The sequence below is a fragment of the Arvicola amphibius genome, chromosome 7, assembly GCF_903992535.2.
Source record: "Arvicola amphibius chromosome 7, mArvAmp1.2, whole genome shotgun sequence".
Lineage (NCBI taxonomy): Eukaryota > Metazoa > Chordata > Mammalia > Rodentia > Cricetidae > Arvicola > Arvicola amphibius.
In genome coordinates, this window is record NC_052053.1 from 31,732,551 (window position 1) to 31,759,224 (window position 26,674).

The window sequence follows — 26,674 nt, forward strand, 5'->3', positions numbered from 1 at the left end:
GAATAAAAACCACTCTTCAGCAGAAATCCTGGTCCATTAATTTAACTGACAATAAGTTTACAACTTTCAGACTGCAGATATAAAAAAAGGTATAAAATTATGTTCAGTTTGAAATGGTTTTAATCGTATTCATTAAAAATATTTACATTTCCCAGGACTTCCAAAACCCCCTTGCAATATAATTCTACACTATATTCTATTTATTTATAAAATGAGGCTCATTTATGAGATTTCAATGACTGCTATACTGCAAATTACCTACATTCTGTAAAATACCTTAAGAACTTTTCATAGCAAAGGTAGTTTATATAGGATTATCTGAAACCCAACTGTCCGCAGATGAGCCTCTTAGAACTCTTGGCCTAACGCTTGGGGAGCACTGTGGGATGACAAGTGCTACCACGTGCTAGCCTGTCCTTCGTGTGCACTCACACTGTGCACATGGTGAAATAAACACATATGCAGCATGGCCGTGTTTGATATGTATTTTTATTTCCCTGCAGTTTTCACTTACCAAGAACAAGTAACAGGGAAAGTTGTCTGAACTAGTGCATAAACAAACATCCTGAAACACCACTACACGTATCTAATTTACAAGAACCGTATAAAAAAAAGTCACTAAAACACTACACTATGAAGGTGTCCAACACTCACAGTCAGACTTTTTCCAACCCGTTACTTGCCTTGTAGCCACAGGAAAACTCTCCAAAATTGAAAAGACAATCTTGCCACAACCCTCCCCCCTCCCAAAACCTGGGATGGCTCGATATATAGACTTCCAATAATTATTGCAATGATATAATGCAATACATACCTGGTAAATATCTTTTATGTGGTGTGTTACAGTTTTAAAGCCAGTTAAAATATGCAGTCTTCAGATAAAATGTAATCCATGAAAAATTTTCATATCTGCACAGTTTAAATGTGCTAGATGCATAATTTTCCTAGTCCACTTTTTCTGTGTAATTATTTTTTATAAACTGGTATTATAAATAGAAATATACATTCAAAATATATGGAAAAGTGGGTCACTCCATTAAATTTGCATGTATCGATCCATCCCTTTCCCCTGCACAGTAATAGAAAATACTATTTTGCCTTGAAGTCGTATTTGACAGTGAAATGCCACTAAAGTATTTACCAAAAAGTCCATCTAGTCAAATTGTGAAACAGAATGAACCGAGTGAAAACTTTACAGTTCCTTTAGAAAAAAATTACAAGAATTTCATTTCCTAGCTATGAATCTTTAACTTTTTAGACACAAAGTTGGATTTATTTTTTTTACAAGATACAAAATGTAAACATGGCAAAATAAATAGTTAAAACAAGTGATGCAGGATCCCATTTCATGCTCATGATCCCATTAAAGAATTATTTTTAAAATCCATTCAGTTGCAAATTCAAGTGCAAAAGCATGATGATGAATATCTACTATTCAAGTAACAGAAATAATATTGATGATACAAATAAACTATTTTACAAGGTAGTGATTTTCCCAATTTTACAAAATATACATCATATATCGATTTAACATCTGATATACTGTAGTCCATTTAGGTCCATTGTTCTGCTCTGTGATCCACAGAGTGTTGCCTTTTGTATTCCGATGGAATATGAATGACTGCACACCATCCACACAGGTCAAAGCCACATGCTGTAGGTTATGTCACTTCCATAGCTACTGTTGTCTCTGCTATTCCATTCAAACCCAATCTTTCTGGTTCATGGTTCTCTCTATAAGAAGACAAGAGTAGAATAAGCTTTAGAACTTTTGAGAATCTATGGATAGGCCACATTTTTTAAGTAACTATAACTAAACCTAAAACCCTCAATTTTCATCTTTTCCAGGCAGAAATGAAGATTTTTTTTCCTTCAGCCCAAAAATTTTAGTAATTTCTAATACAAGTGATAAAATAGGGAATATATAACATGATTAATCCAAGTTTCTTTTTATCGGCTTATGGTCAAAAGCTTATTTACCCATACAAAGAAATTTACTTTCTGCTTCACTGTCCTCTTTACATAAAAACTTGCCCTGCAAAATATTATTTAGTTTTAGAGAGTTCTTAAAATCTACACACATACACATAATATCAAAATAAAAATTGTCTTTAAAAATATAAAGGTCAAGGTCACAGAGTATGATTTCAATTTAAGCTCTGGAATGAACCGATGACAGCTCCAACCTAGATTATCATTCTATAAAGATATGATGAAGTAAGAGTGGAGAGATGGCTCAGCAGAGGACCCAGGTTCGATTCCTAGCACACAATGTTTTATATCCCTCTCTAACTCCAGTCCCAGATAATCTGGTGCCTTCCACTGGTATCCACAGGCCCCAGGCATGCACACATGGTGCACACACATGCATGCAGGTCAAACAGTCATACACATAAAATTATAAGATTCAATCTAAAAAAATTATTTATAAAATTATAAAAAATATGAGGGTGACTGAAGCTTCTAAAGTATCAGTCAGCTTGACATTCTCTTGTCTTTCTATACCTCTGGTTGGCATTTAAGGATGCTACAAGTGTCTGTAAGCACAGAGGTTTCTTTCTGTTCAGCAAATCCTCAAGCTTTTTGAAAAATCAAGTCTGTCACTGCCTTGAGCAGTGAAAAGCCAAAGGCCCTTCTCTTCCTACAGCACAGCTGGTGTAAAGCTCAAGAATGGTCCCCACACCCACACACCTGGCCATGCTGCTGATGGCACTGCTGGGAGTAACCTTTGGCACTCTGTCCATACTGGCAGCAACTGTGGCAAGTTTTAAGGCTGTTGGCGATGGTGCTGAAGTCCGTGTATTGATATGCACATTGACAGGAGAAACAACACTGACGTTATTGAGGTGCACTGCATTGGTCAGGCAGGAATTGTTCATGGGAAGTGGCTGAGGACTGCTTGTGCACAACGCAGGGATCAAGTGGTTTGTAGTAGTGTGGCCAACTGTCCTTACAAGCTGTACAGCTGAAATCCCTGCGCTGGATGATAAAGCCATATTGGTGGAATATAATGTTTTAGACGGTCCTGAAAAAAAGAGGGGAGAAATTATTCAATTGGTATCATGGGACAAATAAAAAAAACTCCTAAAAAATTAGGAATTTAGTAATAAAAGTAAATGTACTCATATTCTAGTTCAATAAATTCTAAGTTAACTTTGCATATCACAGTCGTATAAAGAGACTTCACAAAGCATTTTGCTACCTCCTTAAATGTCAACTTTGGAGAAAAATATAGTAAGACAGATGAAAATGATAGCTGGATTGCCCTAAAGATTTATAGGCATACAAGGATGAGCAAGGGTAGACTAAAGGAAGAAAACTTGACAATTCTGAGCGTGAAAGCCTTGAGGAACAGAGCAGCACGTCTCTGGAGCTCAGGAGGTAAGCAGCAGACAGGCTTTCACAGCCATACTGTATCACAGGAGGAAGAGTCAGGGGAATTATTCCTATGAATACATGCACATGGGAAAGTAAATGTGACCTCAAGCTTTTGAACTGACTGTGCCGTTCTGTATTTCACTTTTTAGTCAATTCATAGATCAATCAATAGGAGTGGTTGATAATGAGCTCAATGGATTTCCTAACACGTGAGACAACTGATAGTCTGAGGATGAAATCAGGATGGATGGAGGTAGGTACACACAAGAGAGCGTGAGAATTCTGGAAATCACTCAGCTATTCATCCATATCCGCCTAACACATTCTGAAGAGCATGTACATACACTTCCTCTGTGCACATGATAAAAATCAAACCAAACTTAGTAAGTGGCAACTTCAAGCTACTAAGTATTATGTGAAACCCCAATTGTACCTGAAGGCTGGACGACACCATTCATGTTGTTGTGGCCAGTGTTCTGTTCCTTGGATACCTCACTGCGACTTGGAACGGGAGCACTGACTACTGCAGATGCAGCAAAGTGGGCGCTGGCTGAGTCAAGTGTTTTAGACATACAGTCAGAGGTGCCTGAGCCCTATAGAATGGATAGGAGCAGAGTTCAGTTTTCCACATTTATTTGTCTGTCTGTCTATCTATCTATCTAATCTAACCCCTCAGTGGTAGGGGGGACATCATGTTCATGCACAAGTCAGAGACAACTGTCAGGAGTTGGTTCTGTCCTTCCACCATGTCAGTTCCAGGAATCCAACTCACGTTGTCAGACTTTGGCAGCAAGTGCCTTTACCCACTAGGCCATCTTGCCAGCACCCTATATTCTCAGTTTTGTTAGATGTGATTAATGAGTACATTAAGGAATGTGTGAAACCCAAAATGATATTGTCTAATTGTGAACAGTTGTATTTAGATTAGAGACATAAGACTTTAGATTTTTTTGTTTATGAAACATGAAAATCACTAAAACTAGCAAGTAATTATTTCTGAGAAATAATTTTTCTAAACCGAAAAATCCATGCTTTATTAATTTTTCTAGGTAATAATGAACACTTTTTGATGAGTAGATACCATAAATAGAGTAAAATCACATACACGATTAATAGCCACTTCTGTCACATTGTAAAATCATAGACTACCCCAACTTTGAGGCAGACTGCAAACACTTCAGGTTAGTTATTCAAAGAGACTCACAAAAAAGCAAAGCAAACCAAACACAGTGGCCACTTTTCTATGATTCTGTGTAAAACTGGCTGTTACTAACACTGATGGTCATAGACTCTAAGTCAAGCCCAGATCTATTGGGACTACCAGAAGTGTGTGGACAGCAACCAGAGTCACCAAGATTGTCATGGTGTTGACTCAAGACTTTAAGGTGAAAGGATCAACCCATTGAGAATAAACTAAAACCACTGTCGGTAGATCCTGGTTTGAGAACTCAGAGTGTGGTTAAACTGAGTAACTCTAGGTTATCATTGAAACTTGCTTTTTTTGGAGTTATGGAACGACAAAACTTAAGACCTACTGGTGCGGGACAATTCTGTATTCTGTCAATTATGTTTTAAATAAACGCTAATTGGCCAGTAGCCAGGCGGGGCAGGTGGGAAGTACAGGCGGGACAACCAGACAGGAAGTAGAGGTGGGCAATGAGAACAGGAGTATTCTGGGAAGAAGGACGCTCTTTCACCAGTCCTGCCCAGACACAGAGGAAGGAAGATGTTACCTACCCTGCTGAAAAAGGTACCAAGCCACGTGGGTTAACATATACTAGAATAATGGGCTAATATAAGTTATAAGAGTTAATAAGAAGCCTGAGCTAATGGGCCAATCAGTTTATAACTTACATAGACATCTGTGTGATTTTCTTTGGGGCTAAACGGCTGTGGGACCTGGTGGGAGAACAGAAACCCCAACAAGCAGGCCCACATGTTACAACCTACAATGTGAAGTTTATTCTCTGATGACTCAACTTTGAGATTATTTCTTTGTATTTTTGTTTGACTTTTAATAGCTTAAAACAATGTATCATATTCTTGCATAGTTCCAGAGGTCACAGTCCACAACGAATCTTATAAGGCTCATGCCAAGTGTTTGCTGTGTTGGTTTCTTGCAATCTTATATAGTATTCTCATTCATATCACTTAAGTCTGCATTTATGCGTAGCTATAAACTTCTGGTGGCATTTCTTTTTCCCTTCAGGAAAAAGTGGTTCAGTGAGGCAAGGGGGGCTATACAGTTTAGATTTACTGCACAATTCAATGGAATTCCTTCTCCTTATGTGCTATCCTGACATAGTACTTAAGCACAAACTTGAAGAAGAGGTTAGAAAAGCCATATTCTTGAAAAAGAAAATGGGAAGTAAGGGTAAGGAATGATGGTTTCAAAAATATATAATAATTTTATAAAGTCTCAACAATCCTTCCAAAAACTAGTTATTTCTTTCTTAAATCCAAAGTACATTTGGCTCTCAAAATAACCAGAGACTATCCTATAAACTAGCCATTCAAAAATAGGTGAGCTAACTAAGGAAATCTGGGTTATGTCAGACTCCAGAGCAGAGGTGTAAAGTCATCTGGAGGAAATGGGAAAAGAGGAGCAGGAGGTCACCTGTGCTTTTGGATGTGTCTGCTGTGAGGAATGCTGGGATTGCTGCTTCTGCTGAAGCTGAGCAAGCTGCTGCCGCTGCATTTGAACTAGCTGCTGTTGGTGTGTCTGGAACTGCTCTTCTGTGATGCCCCCTGTCACTGAGGAAGGATAAATAAGCGAGAATTAAAGCATTTTTAATGACATAAGTAGAATACAATGCAAACCAGTTAAGAAAAAAAAAAAAAACCATCCACAAATCACAATATACATCTGTAAAGTAAAATCATAATGGCAAGTCTTACAGTGTGATATACGTCTACTATCTCCTTCACGCCTATGCAGTTTTGAACTTTATAACAAGATTCTAGCACGAGGAATTTACCATTTACTCAAATTGAAAATTTTCTTTGAATTTTTGTTTTTTTGACATTGTGTATTTAGCACGTGGGTGTGTATACCACAATGCACATAATGGAGGTCAGAGACAGCTTGCGGGAGTAGGTTCTCTCCAGTCACCATCCTGATGATTGGTGGCAAGCCTTCACAGTGGCCTCAGATTTAGTGCATTTAAGATTCTTAGTCCTCCGCAATAGGGTTCCCGTGGAGTAACAATAAAAATGATGATAAACACTCACATTTACTAATGCAAATATTAATAATGACCAAATTACAGCCTTAGTAAGAGAGGGCCACCTGCAAGACAAAGTGACTTCTGCCAGTTTTCGTGACACTAAGTGAAAATACTTTCCTTTCTGATTCTAAACTGGAGTACAAAACAAAGATATTCAGCAACCATAAGCCCAATACATTCAACACCTAAAATAAATTCTACCAAAGGAAGGGCAGGAAATGAGATATTTTCAGAAAACTAGAGTCACAATGGACCTTCAGATGCAACCACCAGTGCTCTGACCAGTGTGTGAAGTTATAGGTTTCAAGTACAAGCAAGAGACCGGTTTCTTAAGTTGACAGAGGATCAGCTCAAAAAAGACAAGATACAATTTTTCTCAAAGAAATGTAAACCAAGTTTCGTGAACTGATACTTAAGTGGGTACTGATAGGCCGACTTAACGAACATAAGGCTCTTCGTAGAAATGAGCACACATTTAGAATACAATGTCCCCCAAACCAGAACACACACGTACTTTCAAGACTAATTCTCATTCTTCTTTTCTTTTCTCTTTGCTGTGCTAGGGGTCCACATGCTCAGCTAAGCAGATTCCACACAGAGCTATATCTCAGTAATAAATTACTATCTATTCCCATGCAGAATGGTGCCCTAGGAATTGCCGTGACTAAAGGGAAAGCAGATTAGGAAAAGGGTTATTAATATAAAGTCCTACAGAAACAAAGTGCCAGTCAATGTTTGCATATGTGCTAAGGGATCTAACAATATGAGCTATAGCCAAGGCTACTTTATTCCCCAAAGTTTCTGTTTAGTAAGATTATCAAATGAGAACATTTTGATATAATACAGACATATAGCCAAACTGTGTCTAGAAAGTCTTATCTTTTTAAAAAAAATATAAAGAGAATTAGGTCTAGATATGGACAAAGCTTTAGACATATTTTCATTTCTCTTATATATCATCATAATTTCTACTGAGCTATGAAGGGAAAAATATTTTGTTTCGAGAAGATTTCAAACTCTGCTATATTTATTATACTGTTCACTTTAGAATCTTTACCTGTATTTTTATAGTTATTTTACTGAATTATCAACAAAAATCAAATGTGTTTCTTTGTATATGTTAAATTCAGTGTTCTATTTTTAAATGAAAAAAATTAACTCTAATGTTATAATCTTCAAAATCAAATGAAAATATGAAGTATTCATGAATTTCCAGTTTGAAAACCTTGGGGAAAACATAGCTTATTAAATACAAAGGCAGGAGGAAAAACCATAAATTTAGCAAGTCTTATATGTCTTCTAGTGCTGGGCCATTTGGAAAGGAAAGGCATGGGATCCAGAGCTAGCTCAGTTCAACGAGACATTGCTCTTTTACTAGAGCTGAGCTTTATGTTGTGGAAAAGTGTGGCCCATGCTGGTTAACTTATGGATAAAATATAAGACACCACACACACAAAAAAGTTGTATTTAGAAACAGATAAGTGAATAAGACTCTTTTTTCCCTTTCCAAAGCCTGTGAGGCAGTTGGTAAAATGGTTCTAATTTAGAATAAAATACAGGTGATTGACACTGCTAATCAGAAATGCTCTAGAACCCAGAACCTTTTCATTGTACTCAAAGAGCTTACACATTCCAAGAATGTTTAAGCTGAGCACTGTGAACTCCTGATATCCTGACTAGGGATGCTTAATCACTTAAGTTCACACGAGTATTCAAAAACTTGAAAATTCACAACACTTTGGTCCCCTTAAATATTTCAGATAGAGAACAATAAACTATATCTAAATTAGTAAAGAGAATAATTTGTCATTTTTAATCAAATAATTTTTGGCATTGAGTATGGTGGTACCTGGCTGTGATCCCATTAAAGTAGCAAGGCTAAGGCTAAGTTAGCTAAGGCTGCACAGGGAACAATTATTCCTGAGTTAGTCCATGGCTAACAAAGTACTGCCAACTAAGAGTTCTGCAAGTGGTCTTTTGGGCATATATAGGCTATGTGTTTATGTATGTATATATGAATATATATATATATATATATATATATATATATATATATATATATATATATATATATATATTACTATAAAGTCTCATCCCCGATCCCACTTCTGGTTAAGAATCACTGATAAAACAACAACAAACAAAACCAAATCCAAAACCTAAAATCAAACAAAACCTAATTCTACAATATAGACAGGCTTTTAAAATTATACCCTCTCTGTTTTACTCCAAGCTTAGTGTGTTCTTTCCATTCCTGACATCCAGTGCTTTACTAAGGTGTTTTGTGTTTCAAACAAACTGATGTTCTTTATCCAGAGTTTTCTAGAGTACTGTTTAGTATCACTTAAATTCCTTTGCAACAATTATCCCCTCCTAATGCCTTCAAGGCAACGTTTCACCTGACCCAGGCTGGCCCCGAACTCACTATGCAGTGGAGGATGATCTAGAACCTGGGATCTCCTGCTTCTATTATAAACACGCGCCTACCTACAGCACAAACACCTTGATTCCTCTGTTACCAGACAGAGTGGTGAAGAAAAGGTGGTAAGAGATACACAGTTTTCATGCTACAGACACAACAGTAAGCTGTTTCTCAGGGCTTACTATTGGTAGTAAAAGAGTAAAACTTAAGATTAAAAACACTTCCTAAATGGATTATTTTTCCTTTCATAAATTGTTGGATTATTTCCAAGAGCGTCTTTTTTTTTTTTTTTAACATGGGGTCATCTAGTGGCACAATTAAAATGCATCAGAAAGGTCACAGTTAACAGTGAGTGAATCCACTTGAGATTCAATGCAGGAAAGGAACTCTGCTTTGGTCAGGGTTGTAGTGGCAAAGGCTAAAGTGAGAATGGACCAAATAATAAGCTCTCTTCTCACCTGCAGCCAAATGAACCCTTTTGTCTTACAAGTTGGCAGCTTAAGAGGAAATTAAGCTCACTCCCCATAGTTCTATTAGGTCACAATTACTACAAACTTGTCTGTACTGAAAGGTGACAATATTTGACTAAGTGCTTTAAGTAAAAATGGGAAGCATTCTTTTCCTTAAGTAAACGGCCTTACAAGTCTTCCTGGCAAACATCCTCTGAGGGACTGGTGTATCTACTAAAGAATTTCTCCCTTTCTGTATTGAAGTCTGCACAGAGTAGCACCTTTGCATTTCTAGCTGTCTGTGTATTACTGACAGTGTTCTCCAAAAGCACCCTTTCTATGCACCAAACTTACTACCCCTCTTGTACTAGCTTAGCCTTGATTGTTCAGATGAATCCATGCGCTCTTTACAGCCACCAACCACCATTCTATTCTTTCCTGCTGTGTGCTTTAGTATGGTGCTTTGCTTGGGCTGACCTCCTTGCACCGTTCTCTCCTAGATTCTGGACAGTGACCCAGGAAAACTACTCTGGGATTCTTCAGAGTTTATAGTAACATATTACAAAGTCCTCAGATTGGATCCACAGAGCTATTCTTGTGGTTATATGAAATATATCTTAGCATTTCTTAACTGTGTATTGCTGTCCACTGATAAAGAGAAAAAACAGAAACATGTTCTAGATACTCTGGAATGATCATCCTACAACAGAATACTGAATACCGAGCTTTTTTTTTTTTTTTTTTTTTTTTTTAAAAAACTTGTGTCCACCTTTGTTCTTTAATCTTTAACAGTGTTTCTTAAACTGGGCCAAGATGATGTACTTTTAAGAAGGCATGTTTTTTTTTTTTTTTTAAAATATTGTCCTAGAATGAGTTTTCAGTTTAATGGAAAGCACCTAATGTGGTAAAGATTATGCTATCTTGTATTTTCTACTGGGAAGGTCTTTGTTATGAATTATAGCAAATGGTTTACATCAACACTGACCACCAGGATTTCATTTTAAAGGACAGATCTGGGTCTGAACTGGGGGTAGGCAGATAGGGAGGTTCTGCCTTAAATCTTCAATGTCACAATGCAGAGTAAGTAGCAGTCCTCATAAGTGACTATGGGAGTTAGGGAAGTTGGAATGAGCGTATAAGCCTACAAACATTCTATAATCATAACTTCTAGATACAGGAAAATAACTCTAAGTGTTTCAAGGGTCAGGAAATGAGGAACAAACGGATACAAGAATAATGAGAACAAACTTCTGATGCCCAAGCATAGTAGTTAACATTAAAACAGTACACACTACAATGTTTTAATACCTTAGGTCTGAGCCTTTTTCTTACCTTTGAAGGCAATCATAATCTCCCCCAAATACATCTTATAAATATTTATGTTAGTTGTTAAAGCAGTTTCATTTGCTAACACTTTTTATGGTTATAAACACTGCATGGCAATGTAAGAATGGAAAAGAAACTAAGTAAATAAAACCTCAAGAATTCCTCCTGGAACACTGAGCAAACTACTAACGACAGTGGGGTATCTGTTGGTATCTATCAAAAACGCAAAAGAAAACGGTAGCCAGTTAACTTGACTGTATCAGTGAAACCATGTTACATGTAAATCTGGCCCTTCAAGTTTGAACAAGTAAAGCTGTTTCATGTATTTAACATATTTTTTGAACTTTATACTACAGAAAAAAATCTAAAAAATTGACAGTATCAGTTAAGTAACTATAAATTAGTATGCTTTACTTATATTAAGAATGCAATACTGCCATGTGCTATAAGCTCCTTGGAGATGTTTTTCTTCCTCACTTTTCAACTGTTAAAAAACATGCTTTTTATATAAAACAGAATGTAAACAATTTTGTATTATTTTTCTGCTTTTTCACTTATTATGTTCAAATCCAGCCTGTCTTTACTTCTTCTGTCCTGTTGAGTTTTTAAATTAAGAAAGATTATTTTAGCCGGATGGTGGTGGTGCATGCCTTTAATCTCAGCATTCAGGAGGCAGAAGCAGGTGAATTACTGAGTTTGAGGCCAGCCTGGTCTACAGAGAAAAAGGAGGAAGAAAGAAAGAAGAAGAATAAGGAAGAAGGAGGTAGAGGAAGAAGAAGAAAGAAGGAGGAAAATCTTTAGATAGTAATTAATTATGTTTGTCACTTAATTCAAAACAAGTTTTCTGTTTTAGTCTAATACTTAGGGCACACATTTAAATTTTTCTTGAAGCATATAAAAATAATAAATATAAGTTAGATATGAAGGGATACACAGGTAATTAATTCTAGCACTCCAGAAGCTGATGCAGGAAGATCATTGAGTTTGAGGACAGAATGGGCTATACAGAGACCCTGTCTCTAAATAATCAATACATTAAATAAGACATATTTAACACAGTGACTTTAAAGTTAACCATGTTTATTAGTAACATGAAAGTAAGAAGACGCTAGGTCACTTGGCCTCGATGCATACAATATAGCCTCCTTACCTGATTTCCTTAACAACTAAGAACATGCCATATAAACAAACACTACTGCTAAGTACATGAGATTCCATTTCTGCGTAAACACTTCATTTATTAGGATTTCTCAGCTGGGAAAGAAAACTTAGCATTAATAATGTAGAAATATTCTCCAACAGGTAAAAATATGTGCCTGTCTTATTAGTTTTAACAATGTACAGCTTTCAAGACTAACATTCACTAAAATGAGTAAATGACAAAATTGAACAATTTAAATTCCCTTCTAGTTGTTATTCAGCTGCTGTTTACAAAATGACTTCTCATTAGGTAACTACATTCCCGTGTCTGACCCTGCCCCTCCCCAGTGGTAAAGGAACCTAACCTAGGTCTGCTAGGCGAGTTCTACCACTGAACAACATCGCCAGCCGCCAATTCCACTACTTTAAACCAAAACCCTCATGATCAAGGATGAAGAGGACCTCAGAAAATCTAGAAGGAAATAAATTCTTTGCATTACCAACAAATACAGAGACCTGATTTTAAGACTGGCTTCTGGGGCTGTGGACATGGCAGAGCTAGCAAAGTGCTTGCTGTACAACCATGGTGACCCGAGTTCAGGTTCCCAGATTGAAAGCAGGGGAAGCAGAAAGCACCTGTAATCTCAGTACCAGAGAGACAGACAGGCAGATCTCTGGAATGTACTGGCCAGCCAGAATAGCTAATTGGTGAGCTTAGGCTCAGTAAAAGATCCTGTCTCAAAAAAATACAGTGGAGAGCATCAGATAACTGACATGAACTCCAGTCTCCACACATGCACACACATGCTGATACACATACATACATATACCACATAAAAATAAGCAGCAGAATGCCCTCTAATGTACCTTTGTTATTACTTAAACACAAGCATTGATTCTGTGTGTAGACATGCTCACGTTTGTGTGCAAGTGTATGTGTAGAGGAGAGAACAACCTTGGTGTTATTATTCAGGTGCTGTCCATCTTGTTTTTTTGCTTGTTTTAAAAAAAAAGAACTGATTCTAATTACTGGCTTGGAACTTCACAAGTAGGCTCAGCTAGATATCAGAGAGCTCCAGATGTGTCAATCTCCACCTCCTTAACTCTGGGATTACATGTATGTTCTACATGGGTGTGTGTGTGTGTGTGTGTGTGTGTGTGTGTGTACACATTCTAGAGACCAAATTCAGGTCCTCATTCTTGAGTCATTTCCCCAAATTTATCAAGGAAGGAAGTTATGCTATTATAGCAAATATATTTAAAAATACATGAAAATGGTAAGACATGCACGCACACTTGTGATGGTAATTTAAATGCTTTCTCATGATGACACATGGATAACATACCTCATTATGAGAAAACAGTTTCAGTTACATTAAGTAATAATTTTGGACCAATATATATTCAGAATTGATATAGCAACAGAGAATATATATAATCTAGAAAGCAGTCATCAAATCCAGAGTTCATATGGAACATATACTAGAAATCTGTAAATACTCAAATTGAGAATTCATTCAAATCATTTTTAATATGCTATATTGATAGACTAAAAAGTTAATATATAGTCAAAAACAACTGTAAACACCTAAATATATGTTTTGAATTCCCTTTTTGAATGTTTGGTACAGAAAGTTCTATTCAGATATTTTGAACAATTTTGGAAGTTGGCTGGAGAAAGACTCAACCTAGTATTATTTAACTTTGTTATGACTAATTTCTAGAAACTCTATGGTCTCAAATTATACTACATATTTTTATCCATTTTAGATAAATGGCCATCAGTTTCTTAAAGTTCAGCTAGTAGAAAATAAACCAGCATATTCGGGGAAATACAGGTCAACTTCCACTCATTCAAACAATTCTAATTTTCTACTGCAATGTTTAAATGGATGAATGTCTATACCAAGTTGGAAAACAGCTCAATACACACAAGATTGTGAACATCAGATTCCAAACTGAAGGATTTCAAAGAAGTCTACTATAACTAATCTAACTGCAGATATGCATACATTTGCTTGTAGCCAGCAGCAGTTAATGCAGAGAGACTCATAGCTAGTCAAAAGGCAAAGAACAACTGTCTGCTTTAAACCACACTTGCGAATCACCCCATCCAAGGTTCAGGGAACACCGAGGGAAGGGGATAGAGAGAATTAAGACAAGAACAAAAGGGAAAGAGGCTGTGAAATATGCCTTATGCTTACAAGACTGTGGTCATGTCATTTAGGAAGTCACAACAGCTGTGGCGGACTGCATGGGATATATATAAGAATGAACTGAAATACAAACATTCACAAAGAGGGGCGGGTCTCATGGGCCCGGCACCATCCACGGGAGCTAATGGCAATCTAGGGGTGTTGGAATACACACACACACACACACACACACACACACACACACACACACACACACACACACATGTATATATACACATACATACAGAGAATCTTGATACTGTATGCTATTATGCTCTCTTTGAATTGTTTGAATACTGAGGAAGGAGCAACAGCTGCTAAAAGCTATTTGTTTACAAATGCTGCTGAACTAATCCAAGATAGATATTTTGAAAATACCTTGACTTCAGATTTTGGATCTAAGGATATGATACTTTGTAAAAGAGATTCTTCTTTTGTTTTTACAGAAAATGAGACCCTATGGATTGCTTCTATCCCAATTTGGTATGATAGACCACACCCTCCTGAAAGGTTGCTGTGAACACCTTCAGAAAATTACTTCACCCAACTGATGACTGAGATGAACCTGGCACACAGGTTACACCATGAAAGATGTGATTAGCAGCTCCCCCATTCTGCAGGAAGCAGTTTGGAGAGAAATAACTGCGTCCATGTTCCCAAATATTGTTTATAAATGTTCTTTTACATTTAAAGGGGGAAATGATATATATGAATAATTTACATTGGTATAAATTTTTCTCTATTGATATAAATTTAAGGTCAATTTTGTTATATGTATATGTATTTCTGATATTGATTAAGGTATTGTTATTGTGTAGTTCATTTAAAAATGTAATGTATAATTAGGAAATATAGGTTGTTAATGGATAATCATCAATAATAGTCAAGCTTGTAGTCATGTTAATTAGATTTTCTAGATATATAGAGATATATTTCAGTTAGATAGGCATTCTTCATATTTTTCAAGGACTACAGAATATGGCATTTAATGTTTTAATAACTTAGAGCTTTTCATGACAATGAGACACATCTGCTCCTGTCAGCACCAGTCTACTTCAAGAGGAGGATGGGCATCAAAGAGGATCCTTATGGAGTTTGATAGCCATTTGGGCAAGAAACTGCTCTTGCCTGGACTGATGCATAGACTGGACACAAAGAACCCGCAGAGAGAGGACTGCTGAACTTGCCTAAAGGTGAGATGGTCTTTTGGGGTTCCTGATTCATGAAAGAGTCTGCGAGACATTCTGCAGGACACAGCAGATAGTGACTGAACTGTCTTTGGAATTTCCTGCTCCATGGAAAAGTCTGCTGGATTCTGTGGGCATGAAGGCTGAAGATGGATGCCCCAACAGTACCAAAGAACTTTGGGTGACTGTCCAGACAGCGAGATGTCTCTGTCATTTCTAGAGTTTGGAAGTTGCTTATTTCTTGTTTACTTAGGTAATATTATATCCTTCTCGAGTCTTTGATGGAGTTGAAGAATAGATAGATGGTTATGGTTTTCCATAAATATGATAAAAGATAAAATAGATATAAATATTGTAACTGTAATTCTTGCTTGATAACTGTTTTGTTACATGTAATTTTACTATGTTAAGGTTAAAGCCTTTCTTTTTTGTTTAAACAGAAAAAGGGGAAATGATGGAGGACTCTCATTGCTTAATAAAGAAACTGCGTTGGCTTTTTGATAGGGCAGGATTTAGGTGGGTGGAGCAGACAGGACAAGATGCTGGGAGTGAGGCAGACATCTCGGGCAATCGCCATGCCTCTCCTCTCTGGGTCAGATGCAATGAAGCTCCGGCCCAAGATGGACTTAGGCTAGAATCTTTCCGGTAAGCCACCACCTCGTGGTGCTACATAGATTATTAGATATGGGTTAAAGCAAGATATGTGAGAATTAGCTAATAAGAGGCTGAAACTAATGGGCAAGGCAGTGTTTAAATGAATATAGTTTGTGTGTTATTTCAGGGCATAAGCTAGCCAGGCAGCCGGGAGCTGGGTGGCAGAAACACAGCCTGCCGCTCCTTACTACACTGGAAGAAGTCAGTTGTCTTCAGTGATGCAGCTACTCTAGTGGATAGATTCACACCCATGCACACAGCAGGGACCATGATTAAACCCAGTGAGACCCCAACTAAAAGCACAACAAAACGAAAGGACAGAAAACTGGGATAGGGACTTGGTGGGTGGAAGAGAAGCTTTGAGAGGGCTTGGAGGAAGGCAAGAAAAAGGGAAAAATGAATTATTTTAAAAATAAAACAACACGTTTTATAAGAAAGGCTACTTAACAGTATTAAATTACACATTTTACAGAATACCATGCATAATTGCAGTGCACACATTATAAACATTTATAAATTACATATACTTGTAAACACGTGATAAGATTAATCACAGAATAAAATAAAAACTACATTTTAGAATGTCTAGGCATTGAAATTATTTACAATATATACATCATAAAATCACTAAATTAATTTGACCACAAACTCCTATTTTTTCTGAGCCTCAAACTAGCTATAAAATCAAGGATGATCTTGAACTCCTGATCTTCCATCACATCTAGCACAGTATCTCTTAAAATGAAAAAGATCTTTCTGATCTCAACTAAAAAGTTAAAACTATCAGAACAAAATCACTATTCAATGAGGCTCCTTTAAAATTTTTTTTTCCCAGAAAGGCTTTCAAAAGAATTCTCAAGGAGCAATGCTTACATTCCCTCCAAGTTAATGAATATACATTATTTAAACATAAGTAGACAGCATTGTACAACGATTATCAGGCGGCAGCTAGTAAGCAGTAAGCTCACAGGGAACACTGTTCAGCCCACACATTCGCCATACCAGACATTCACATGCCAAATTCAAGCCTTTTAATAGGGTTATGTTTCTTATGCTTAAAACTAAAAATAAATCTATTTCTTAAGTAGAAGCAGGAAATAAGTCTCCACAATTGATTATGAATTAATTTATCATATAATGGACACGAAGAGAAGGGCGGCAACAGACCTTTGATGCTCACCTGATATGCCATTCTTGCTGGTGTTCAATAAAGCTACAGATGCTGCAGAAACCCTTCTACTGCTCACAGTCTGTCCTGGTTTTCTTGAGGTACATTCTTCATTATCAATGTCCTGTACATTTAGTAGCCTTGGCTGGAAACACTGTAGTCGACATGATCTGATATTGCTTAATATTTCAGAAAGGGACAGTCTATTTTCACAAGGTTTACTGGAAGCATTGGTCCGAGAAAAATTAGAAGAAAAGTCTATAGTTTGGGAAGAGCTTGAAGAACCATTCAGCATCTCAGGGTCTATCTGTTTGAGGACTGGGTCATGTTCTGTAGATATTCGGTCCATTATGACCCTGTAAAGCAATAAGACATTCATGTGCATGTGTATACCACATATTAAATACTTAGCTGTTTTTTTAAATCACTTCCATTTCAGCTAGAAAATGAAAACAAGGTCAAAGTAGCTTACCTTCCACCTCTGCCAATTCGCCTCCGTGCAAACCCTATACATCTTCTTGGAACTGTAAGTGTTGTAAGACAATGCTTATACCTCAACTTATCCAGGTCTGCCAGCTCTGAATTTTCACACGTATGGTCCAAACGAGGCTGTAAAGAGAGAGAGAAAATAGAGTAATTAGGAAAAAAGAAAAGTCAAATCATGATAAAAATGACTGAAGGTAGTATCAGGAGAATAAACAAAATTTAGATTAAAAAACTGTAAAACTGGGGTTTAAATGTATTAATCCAGTTAAAATTTATAAAATTATATAAGAAGTTTCCTGTTCAAATCATCTATACTAAATACATTTAGTAATGCATTTTAAAAAACTTAAGAAGAATATATCTTAGTATTTATTTATACATAGAGAGTGGATATAATTATTAATCAGTTTTTTTCTATCTGATAAACTAGAATTCATTTTTTCTGGGGGGTGTGCTAGAGACAACAAAAACTTGAAGTGTATGCACAGGTTAAGCTTAAGCTTTCTCTTTACACTTAAAGAATGCAGAGCCTATTTCTTGGCCTTCCCATTATATGTATCATTCTGTTTTTCTGTCTCACCACTTTGTCACCCTTCCATAGTAGTCTTATCTTCTTTTATCAGTGTAACTTGAGGACAAATCCCCACCCTTCCTACATTAAGTCTACTCCCCAAAAAGTTATCTGTACATACAACAATGCAATCACATGGTTTCTATAAGCCATGTTAAAAGGATGAAACCACCTCCACTCTGCTCTATAGCTCCATGCTTAATGGCATTAGTATTGCAAAATCAAAGTCATTCTCTCAATACTGCACCCAAAATATGACATTAGCAACACAAAGAGGTTTCTAAATGTGTCTGAAACTTATGGATACAATTATAAGACAACAATCTCATGAAAGAAGTTTAAAAATTATACTTACAGGGTATTTTACACACACACACACACACACACACACACACACACACAATTTCAGTGAAAATCCAGAAACCACCAAAGTTCCAAAGCCTACTTAGACATGTGCAATTTTTAAAATTGCTAATGCTAGAATTAAAGCTCCAAATGAATAATTTTTAAAATATAAATTGTCTAATTCCAAGTAAAGGATTCTAAGATCCTTTGAAAGAATTTGGTATCTTCCATCTACTTTTGTTGGTACTGACACACTACAGGAGGCATTAAATAAAAAATATTGATGCACTTCCCACTTTTATTTTTTTTTTTTTTTTTTTTTTTTTTTTGGTTTTTCGAGACAGGGTTTCTCTGCAGCTTTTTTAGAGCCTGTCCTGGACCTAGCTCTTGTAGACCAGGCTGGCCTCGAACTCACAGAGATCCGCCTGCCTCTGCCTCCCGAGTGCTGGGACTTCCCACTTTTAGACTCAGCCTAAGTTACCTTGATATGAATGCTCTCTTAATTCCAGCTCACAAAAATATCACAAAAAACAAAGTTCTTACAGCATAATACTGGCATCCTGCCCTCCTTCTGAAAGCACAGGGACCATCGGGATCATTTTCTTCCTCAGGTTCTGATGCTGGAGATGGTACCTGGATAAAACAGGTGTTCTATTTAGCAGTTATCAAGTTAACTGATGAATGTACATAATAATCAAAAATAAAACTAGATCACAACACACTTGCCTATATCCATTGAATTGCTAATTTGTCCTAAACATTTAATAACTGGTAAATGTTTTCTGTGGCTATAAATCCATTATTTTTAAGATTCACTCTTGCATCTAAGTACACATGGTATTGTTTTCCTGTTTCTGAACGTAAAGGCTAGACTTAAAAATTATATGTTTATATTTCCCATTTTTCTAAACTGTGCAGTCATAAATACTTGATGACAATTATGCTTCCCCTATCGGTAGTTGTATTTTTATATGGAAACTTCTTTCTATAATAAAAGTCAAACGGTAGGAAATAGAGGATATTAGATTCCTGGGAACCAGAGAAATAGCAGTGAGGCACATTATAGGTACTGGAAATAAACCCAGGTCCTCTTTAAGAGCAGCAAGTGATCTTAACCACTGAACCATCTTTCTAGCCCTTTAAATCTGTGCTTAAACCTAACAGGTCAGAAATAAAATGGAAGACAGAAATTTGCTAAATTATAAACAGATTCGTTGCTGAGAAAAAGCTTAAGACCACAACAGTAGAGTAAAGTATAAAGACTTGAGTTGCTACATTAAAAAGGATTTTGCCAGGACCAGATGCTACCAGTCAAATATCCTTATATAATCTTATGGGGACTCTTAGGGCAGCATTGACTCACTAGAGCACAATTTATGTCATAAAAACAGGTTAAGTGACATGCAAAATATACTTTGACACATCAGAGAAACAATAAATATAAACGTTCGCCCTAATAACTAAATACCATAAAACCTTAGCACATAAGTTTTCGTTGTCTTACTTTACTTTGCAGTACATCTTTTTCTCACAAATGTCTGCTTAATCATATTTACTTGGCAGTTTTAAACATCACAAATCCTTTATTCCTTTTTAGAGAAGATTTTCTTTTCTCCACATTAATTCCAAACTGTGTCACCTTGGGAAAAGGGCATTTGTTTGAGGTTCCAATATCTGTTCAATTGCCCATGGAGGAGAAAGGCACAGCAAGCCAAGGTTAATTCTCCTTCCTGAGGTATCAGTTCCCAACTCAAAACTATAAAGAAACCTTAACTTTACATTTTGATTCCTTTGCAAGTATCTAACTCTTCTAAAACAGACAAGAGGTGATACGAAGTGTCCAACAATTCTTTGCATAAAGCACTTCTTCCCAACTTACACTCTCTAGGGAAATACTCCAACATTCATAGAAAGGTAGCACCATGGCGCGATGATGACAGTAGGACTGGAACTATAACCAAAGGAGGCATAGGCCTTCTTCCCAACTACAATCTGTCAGCCTGGCTACAATGCTCTCTTAAAGTTATTGACCCCCTTGTTCCTTTTCTACTGGACAACATGCTATCTTTTCCTACGTGTCCTGCAATCCACCCCTGGGAGAATTTAGAAGAATTTAGACATCACATTATTTAGTGATGCCAAGGAACAGGCAAGCAGTCCCCAGTAATGTGAAAATACCATTAAAAAATACTGAAACTTGACTAAGACTTAGTAAAAAGTTCCAGAAAACCCTAAAAGTTGTATGATGCAATTTTAATGTGGGGATGGAGGTTAGGGATTATGTGAATAAATATAAAAATTTTGAGCTGAAATGAAGATTTCTTGATATACAAGGAATGTATGCTGAGTGAGCCCTTATCTAAGGCAGTAGATGGAATAGCAATCAGGAACACATTCCCCTTATGGTTACAGTGTCTCATGGCACCCTTTTTATAGAACACAGAGCATATGCAAGGCTTTCTAGGTTCTCACAAGTACTGACGGTAACCTACTCTGCAAGTTTTACAGACATTTATTTAACCGTGTCATTTTCTGACTTAAGCTTTTAATAATTTCCCATTTGCCTACTCTTAATACCTCATCCCTTCCACCTTTTCCTCTCTCTTCTGACTTCAATGCTAAACTGTCGCATTTATCTCACAATGCTGAATCTGTTTCCAGCGTCTTTATTTCCTCTACCTGGAAGAACTTGATAGATCCACTATTTGTTACATTTCTCATTTCTTCAAAATCGTCATCTGATGACCGTTCTATGCCTGCAAAGGGTTATCCCAGACTAACTGGACAATTCTTCTGGCAAATGTAATGACTGGTTTCATTAAGTGGTTCCCAGTAACATATAAAATAAAGCGTATTTTTGTGCATTTATTAATACATATGAATGCCAGAACATCATTTGGGGGAGAAAAGTCAGTGACAGGGCAAAAAAATAATATAGCCACAGGAGGCACATTTTTATGAACTGGGATTTTAAATGGCTCGAACAATAAAAGTCTTTACAAGCAGTCTTGTAAAGTTATATTTTTGATGTTGGCTTTTAAAAGAAAAGTGATTTTAAGTAAATAAAAATATTAAAATATGACACATCTGATAGCAGATTCAAACTTTTACAGCATTTTCTTTTGCATGCTTTCTATATCATAATATAGAAAGAAAAATAGATTACTGTCAGACCAGGTGCTCTGTGAAAAATAAACTGATCCTTTATATATAAAATAAAAATCTTGTTTTAAAAAAAAACACCGATGAAATGAAATTCAAAAAAAGTAATCCTAAATACTTTGCTATGAAACTGTCAAACAGTTGACAAGTTTTCACAAGTAAAAACTTTAATTAGTTCTTTTAAATCTTCTTTAAAGTAAAATAGCTATTACCTGACAAATAAATAAAATTTACATTAAATATAAAAAACTATTACACTGGTAGAATTTGACAGAAAGTGAACTACCGGTAAATATTTGTACTCATGTTTAAATGTTTTCAAATACTGACATCTTGGACTCAGGAACGTTATTTCTAAAAGGCCTCTTTACCAACAGGAAGAAGACAAAGAGGCTTGTTTTTATAAAGGGGAAACCTGAAACTATCTACAAGCCCCACAGAATACATCTCTACAGCTGATAGAAAAACCAGAGTAAACACTGTGAGTGGCAACGTGTGTGTTTCCATGTACACTCATGAATATGTAGAAAATGTTTTATACCACTATGTGAGCGAAGCAGAAGCAAGACTAGGATGCCAATTACGTTGCAAAATACAGCAAACAAAGAGTAGGAGGACATGTGTTTAAAACAGTTTCAAACAAGCACCTGTGGAAATTCATCTTCATCTGAGCTCTGAAAGTCATATTGCTTAATGTCACTCTTATTGATCACAGGCAATGTCTCAGGAGTGGGCTGCGGAGGAGCTACCGCAGCCTCTGCCTTAGGCTTCTTTGGGCACTTCTTCCTTTGACGAACCACGTCAGAAGCCTCTTCTCTCAAAGACAAATGCTGAGGGTGCTGCTTACGTGTCGGGTTCCCCCAAAAGGAAGAAATAAAATCATTTTAGAAGTCATGAAAAACTATGCTGCTCTTTGAAAAACACACACTTTTCTTTAGGAGTTAATCTGAATTATTGTTTTAAGTATGAAAACTTTATTATGGTCATAAACTGAAACATGATTTAGATTTACTTTCTGTAATTTATAATGAAAAATAATTATGGTGTTTAAGTTTGTTTTTATAAATAGTTTTAGATTGTTATATTATCAAACCATTCAGTGTTTTAAAGTATTTAAATTTAATTCTTAGTTAAATCCACTGTGCTGGTGAACAAAATTCATTACTTTATTTTAAAAGTAACTGAATAGATCACAAACTTATTAATTTAGCTCTACACTTATGTCCAATTTTAAAACTGTCTACATGTGGTAATCTTTTGAGAAAAAAAAGCTTTTGAGCTAAACAAACACTTTCATTTTTTACAACATATAATTATTGCCTTGACTGAACAATAATCAAATGGTCCTCAAGTACCCCAGGGTTCTGTGGAGTCCATTTGGCAAAGGGGCCTACTGAAGGGCTGGGCCCTCCTTCTTTCCACAAAGCAGAGACCTGTTTCTGTTTTATAGACTGGCTGGTATTGCTTTTGATAAAGGGAGAACTGCCACTTTAAAAAAAAATGCTGGAAAGACTGTTCTGAGCAACAAAGAAAAAAGATATTAAAAGTGTAAAATTATTAAGGAAATTATATATTGAATCATATAGCCAAGATATTAAAATTACCTTAGAATGAGAAGCAGTGCACACATCAGAAATGCTGTTTGAGGGACAGATCATACTAGTGAAATATAAGCTGCTTGATAGAGATGGATAATTGGGTATAAACTATTAGATCAAAAGGAAAACTCCAAATTCTCAGTAATTCTTCATGTTTTAAGGTCAGATGAATGAAAATTAAATATAGTAACTATGTGTGCAGGGTAAGACAATAATATATTACATTGTATCTCTAAAAATAATAGTTAGGCTATTTCTATTTACTTAGATAAGACCTAAAGATTGATTCAATGTAATTCTGTCAATAATTTTGGGTTAAAATTTTATATTCAAATGCTTAGTAATCATACTCTTAGGAAAGGCTCTGACTAATACAAAGTGGATTAAAAAGTAGTTTTCAAAGTGTCATTTGTTGTTGCTAACTTTTTTTGGCTATCTTTGCGAGTGTGATCCAAAGGGAAGTCGATGTGGGCTAGATGCCTGTGATTAATAAGAACCTGCTGGTTAAACTGACATGAGTTGAATGAGGAGGAGTCATACTGCTCCACATTCTTCCTTGGTGTTTAAAAATGAACCCATGAAAAATAATGACATTTTTAAAAGATGAATTTTCCACAAACACCCCAAGTCACTTATAAAATCTTGCTGCAGAGTAAGTCTCTACTTACTGTTCAGATGCTTCAGGTCAATACTTATCTAAACTTATTAAAGGCTCTATGAATTTTTACATACCCAAGTTAAATAATACTTGAATATAGCAAATGAGCACTAAATAAAAACAATTCTTTAACCTAAAAATAAAATGTTCACCAAGGCTAGCTCTTTTACTTGGAATAAGCCATATTCCAGAACGTAGAGGACTTTCTAAAGTCAACCAAGGTATGTAACTGGCAAATGCTGGTTCTGGCAATGACCCTGTTCTCTACAGAAGCAGACAGCACATCAAAACAATGCACTTTGGTAGGCATGACCTCAAACTGTAATGTGACACTAGCTGTGAGCTGGTGTCACAGAGGTAGAGCACTTGAGGTGACTAACAGGTCAGCTCTATTTAAAGACCCCTCCCCCCCCCGAATGGTGACAGGACAACAACAAACCATGCCATTTACTTCCTTCCTTTACCACCATATCATGTGATTAATATTACCACCCATGATTCTCTCCAAAGAATTATTTACCTTAGTTTTACATTCTTGAACTTTGTGATGGTTTCCATTATGAAGAGTTGCTGGTGTGGCATATAACTCTTTTTCCGATCTATTAACTTTTACTTCATTAAGGATTTCACCCCCATAGTCTCCCAGATGATATCTTGAAAAGATAATAAAGTATAAGAAAATAAAGCAGAGTTTAATGATTAAGGAAAACATATTAAAAATTAGGGCATTTTAAGTAACTGTTTTCTGTTTTTTGAGACAGGGATTCTCTGTGTAGCTTCAGAGCCTGGCCTGGAACTCACTCTGTAGACCAGGCTGGTCTCCAACTCACAGAGATCTGCCTGCTTCTGCTTTCCAAGTGCTGGGATTAAAGGCGTGCACCACCATTGCCAGGCCATTTTAGGTAAATGAATGAGCAAAATAGAACTATCAATTTGGGGGGATGGGAAGGGGTGAGACAGAGCCTCAAGTGTCCAAGTGGCCTCAAATTTGCTTCAACTCCTGATCTTCCTGTGTCAACCTCAACTGCTCAGATTTCAGGTATGGACCACCAAGCCTAGCTTTAGGGTATCAGATTATTGTTAAAGAAAAGTTACAGAGGGGGCTGGAGAGATGGCTCGGTGGTTAAGAGCATTGCCTGCTCTTCCAAAGGTCATGAGTTCAATTCCCAGCAACCACATGGTGGCTCACAACCATCTGTAATGAGGTCTGGTTCCCTCTTCTGGCTTGCAGAAATACACACAGACAGAATATTGTATACATAGTAAATAAATAACTATTTTAAAAAAAGAAAAGTTACAGAAACAACAAAGTTTATATTTGAAATTCAGTTAAAAACACAACAAACGAGAAACTTTTAAAAAGTCTAAGGCATATGATAAACAAATTTCTCACATAATGTATTTTTTATCAGGCACTGGGAATATTCCTTAGAATGTTTACTTCAGCAGTAACACAAACTCACTAAAACTTAATGGAACTTCAGTCTATTTAATTATGCAGGAAAATATTTTTGTAGATACTAATTCTGAAGAATAGAAATAGGAAATTTTGCCTTTCAACCATTCATTTCCTTTAAACAGTGTTGAAGAAAAACTAATATAAAGAAAAGGGCAAAATAATCCTTCGGTTTTGTTAAAAAAAAAAAAAAAAGAAGTACAATGATTCTGACAATATCTAAAAAGATTAATTCTCTATACCAAAATTCTCCCAAATGAAATCTAAACCATAGCACATTTATTTTAAAAACAACTAGTTACTATAAATGTAAAGCTAAAAATGAAATTCCACTATATAATCACTCTCTATGGACATAAAGCCTGGCTAGCATGGCCCTAGTATGAACAGTGGCAATGTTACCTTTTCTCCACGACTTCCAGAGTTAAGTGCAATAATTCCCTTTTGGTTTTCTCTCTTCTCTTAATCATTTCCAAAATTGTTATGGCTCTGCTGAACTCCCGCCTCAGCTTCAGCATCTTTTCATAAGAGGCTTCATCATTCTTACGGTTCTTTGGAAATAATAACAATTTTAGAGAATAATGAAATTATCCATGTTTCCAGTTTCATTTAACAAGCTCTTACTAAATCTGAGTAAGTTTTAAATTATTAAAACAAACAAATACCCAATAGCAACTCCACAAGAACTCATCTGTTTAACTTTGAAAATTTATGTATTTTGATAACTAATGGCACAAAAAGAATAATTCTAATATAGAAAAAAAATCCGGGCTGGAGAGATGGCTCAGAGGTTAAGAGCATTGCCTGCTCTTCCAAAGGTCCTGAGTTCAATTCCCAGCAACCACATGGTGGCTCACAGCCATCTGTAATGGGGTCTGGTGCTCTCTTCTGACCTGCAGGCATACACACAGACAGAATATTGTATACATAATAAATAAATAAATATTTTTAAAAAAAAAGAAAAAAAAAAAGAAAAAAAATCCAACTGACACAAAATGTAGTATATAAAAATTATGAAATCCTTTTACTGCAGTAACGTGCTACCCAATGCTAAAAACAGTTCTACCAAGATCAAGGTACCTAAAAAATAGACTAAGTGAATGTCTATCCATCAAATCTGTAGGTGGGAGCTAAAAGGTTCACAGCAATACAATATACTCGAGAAAAGTGACAAAGCTTTACTTCTAGCAACTCAGAAAACTAAAAATAGTACATTGATAGCACCTCAAGAAATGGCATTCTCATGCTTTGA

General features: G+C 36.1%; 1 protein-coding gene across 2 annotated transcripts in view; it reads right to left on the minus strand.

Moving 5' to 3' along the window:
* Nucleotides 1-471: 471 nt before the first annotated feature.
* Epc2 (enhancer of polycomb homolog 2) overlaps nucleotides 472-26,674 on the minus strand; it is a 96,010-nt gene continuing 69,807 nt past the window's right edge. Inside the window, exons 5-14 of one of the 2 annotated variants that reach the window (XM_038337148.2) lie at nucleotides 25,825-25,973; nucleotides 24,487-24,619; nucleotides 22,358-22,549; nucleotides 19,092-19,181; nucleotides 17,619-17,755; nucleotides 17,159-17,502; nucleotides 5,996-6,132; nucleotides 3,812-3,971; nucleotides 2,692-3,025; nucleotides 472-1,734 (exon numbers count right to left, since the gene is read on the minus strand). In XM_038337148.2, coding sequence (XP_038193076.1) covers nucleotides 1,662-1,734; nucleotides 2,692-3,025; nucleotides 3,812-3,971; nucleotides 5,996-6,132; nucleotides 17,159-17,502; nucleotides 17,619-17,755; nucleotides 19,092-19,181; nucleotides 22,358-22,549; nucleotides 24,487-24,619; nucleotides 25,825-25,973 — 1,749 coding nt within the window. In that variant the 3' untranslated portion in view covers nucleotides 472-1,661. The remainder of the gene's footprint in view (nucleotides 1,735-2,691; nucleotides 3,026-3,811; nucleotides 3,972-5,995; nucleotides 6,133-17,158; nucleotides 17,503-17,618; nucleotides 17,756-19,091; nucleotides 19,182-22,357; nucleotides 22,550-24,486; nucleotides 24,620-25,824; nucleotides 25,974-26,674) is intronic. The other variant, XM_038337149.2, reaches the window with a different exon arrangement.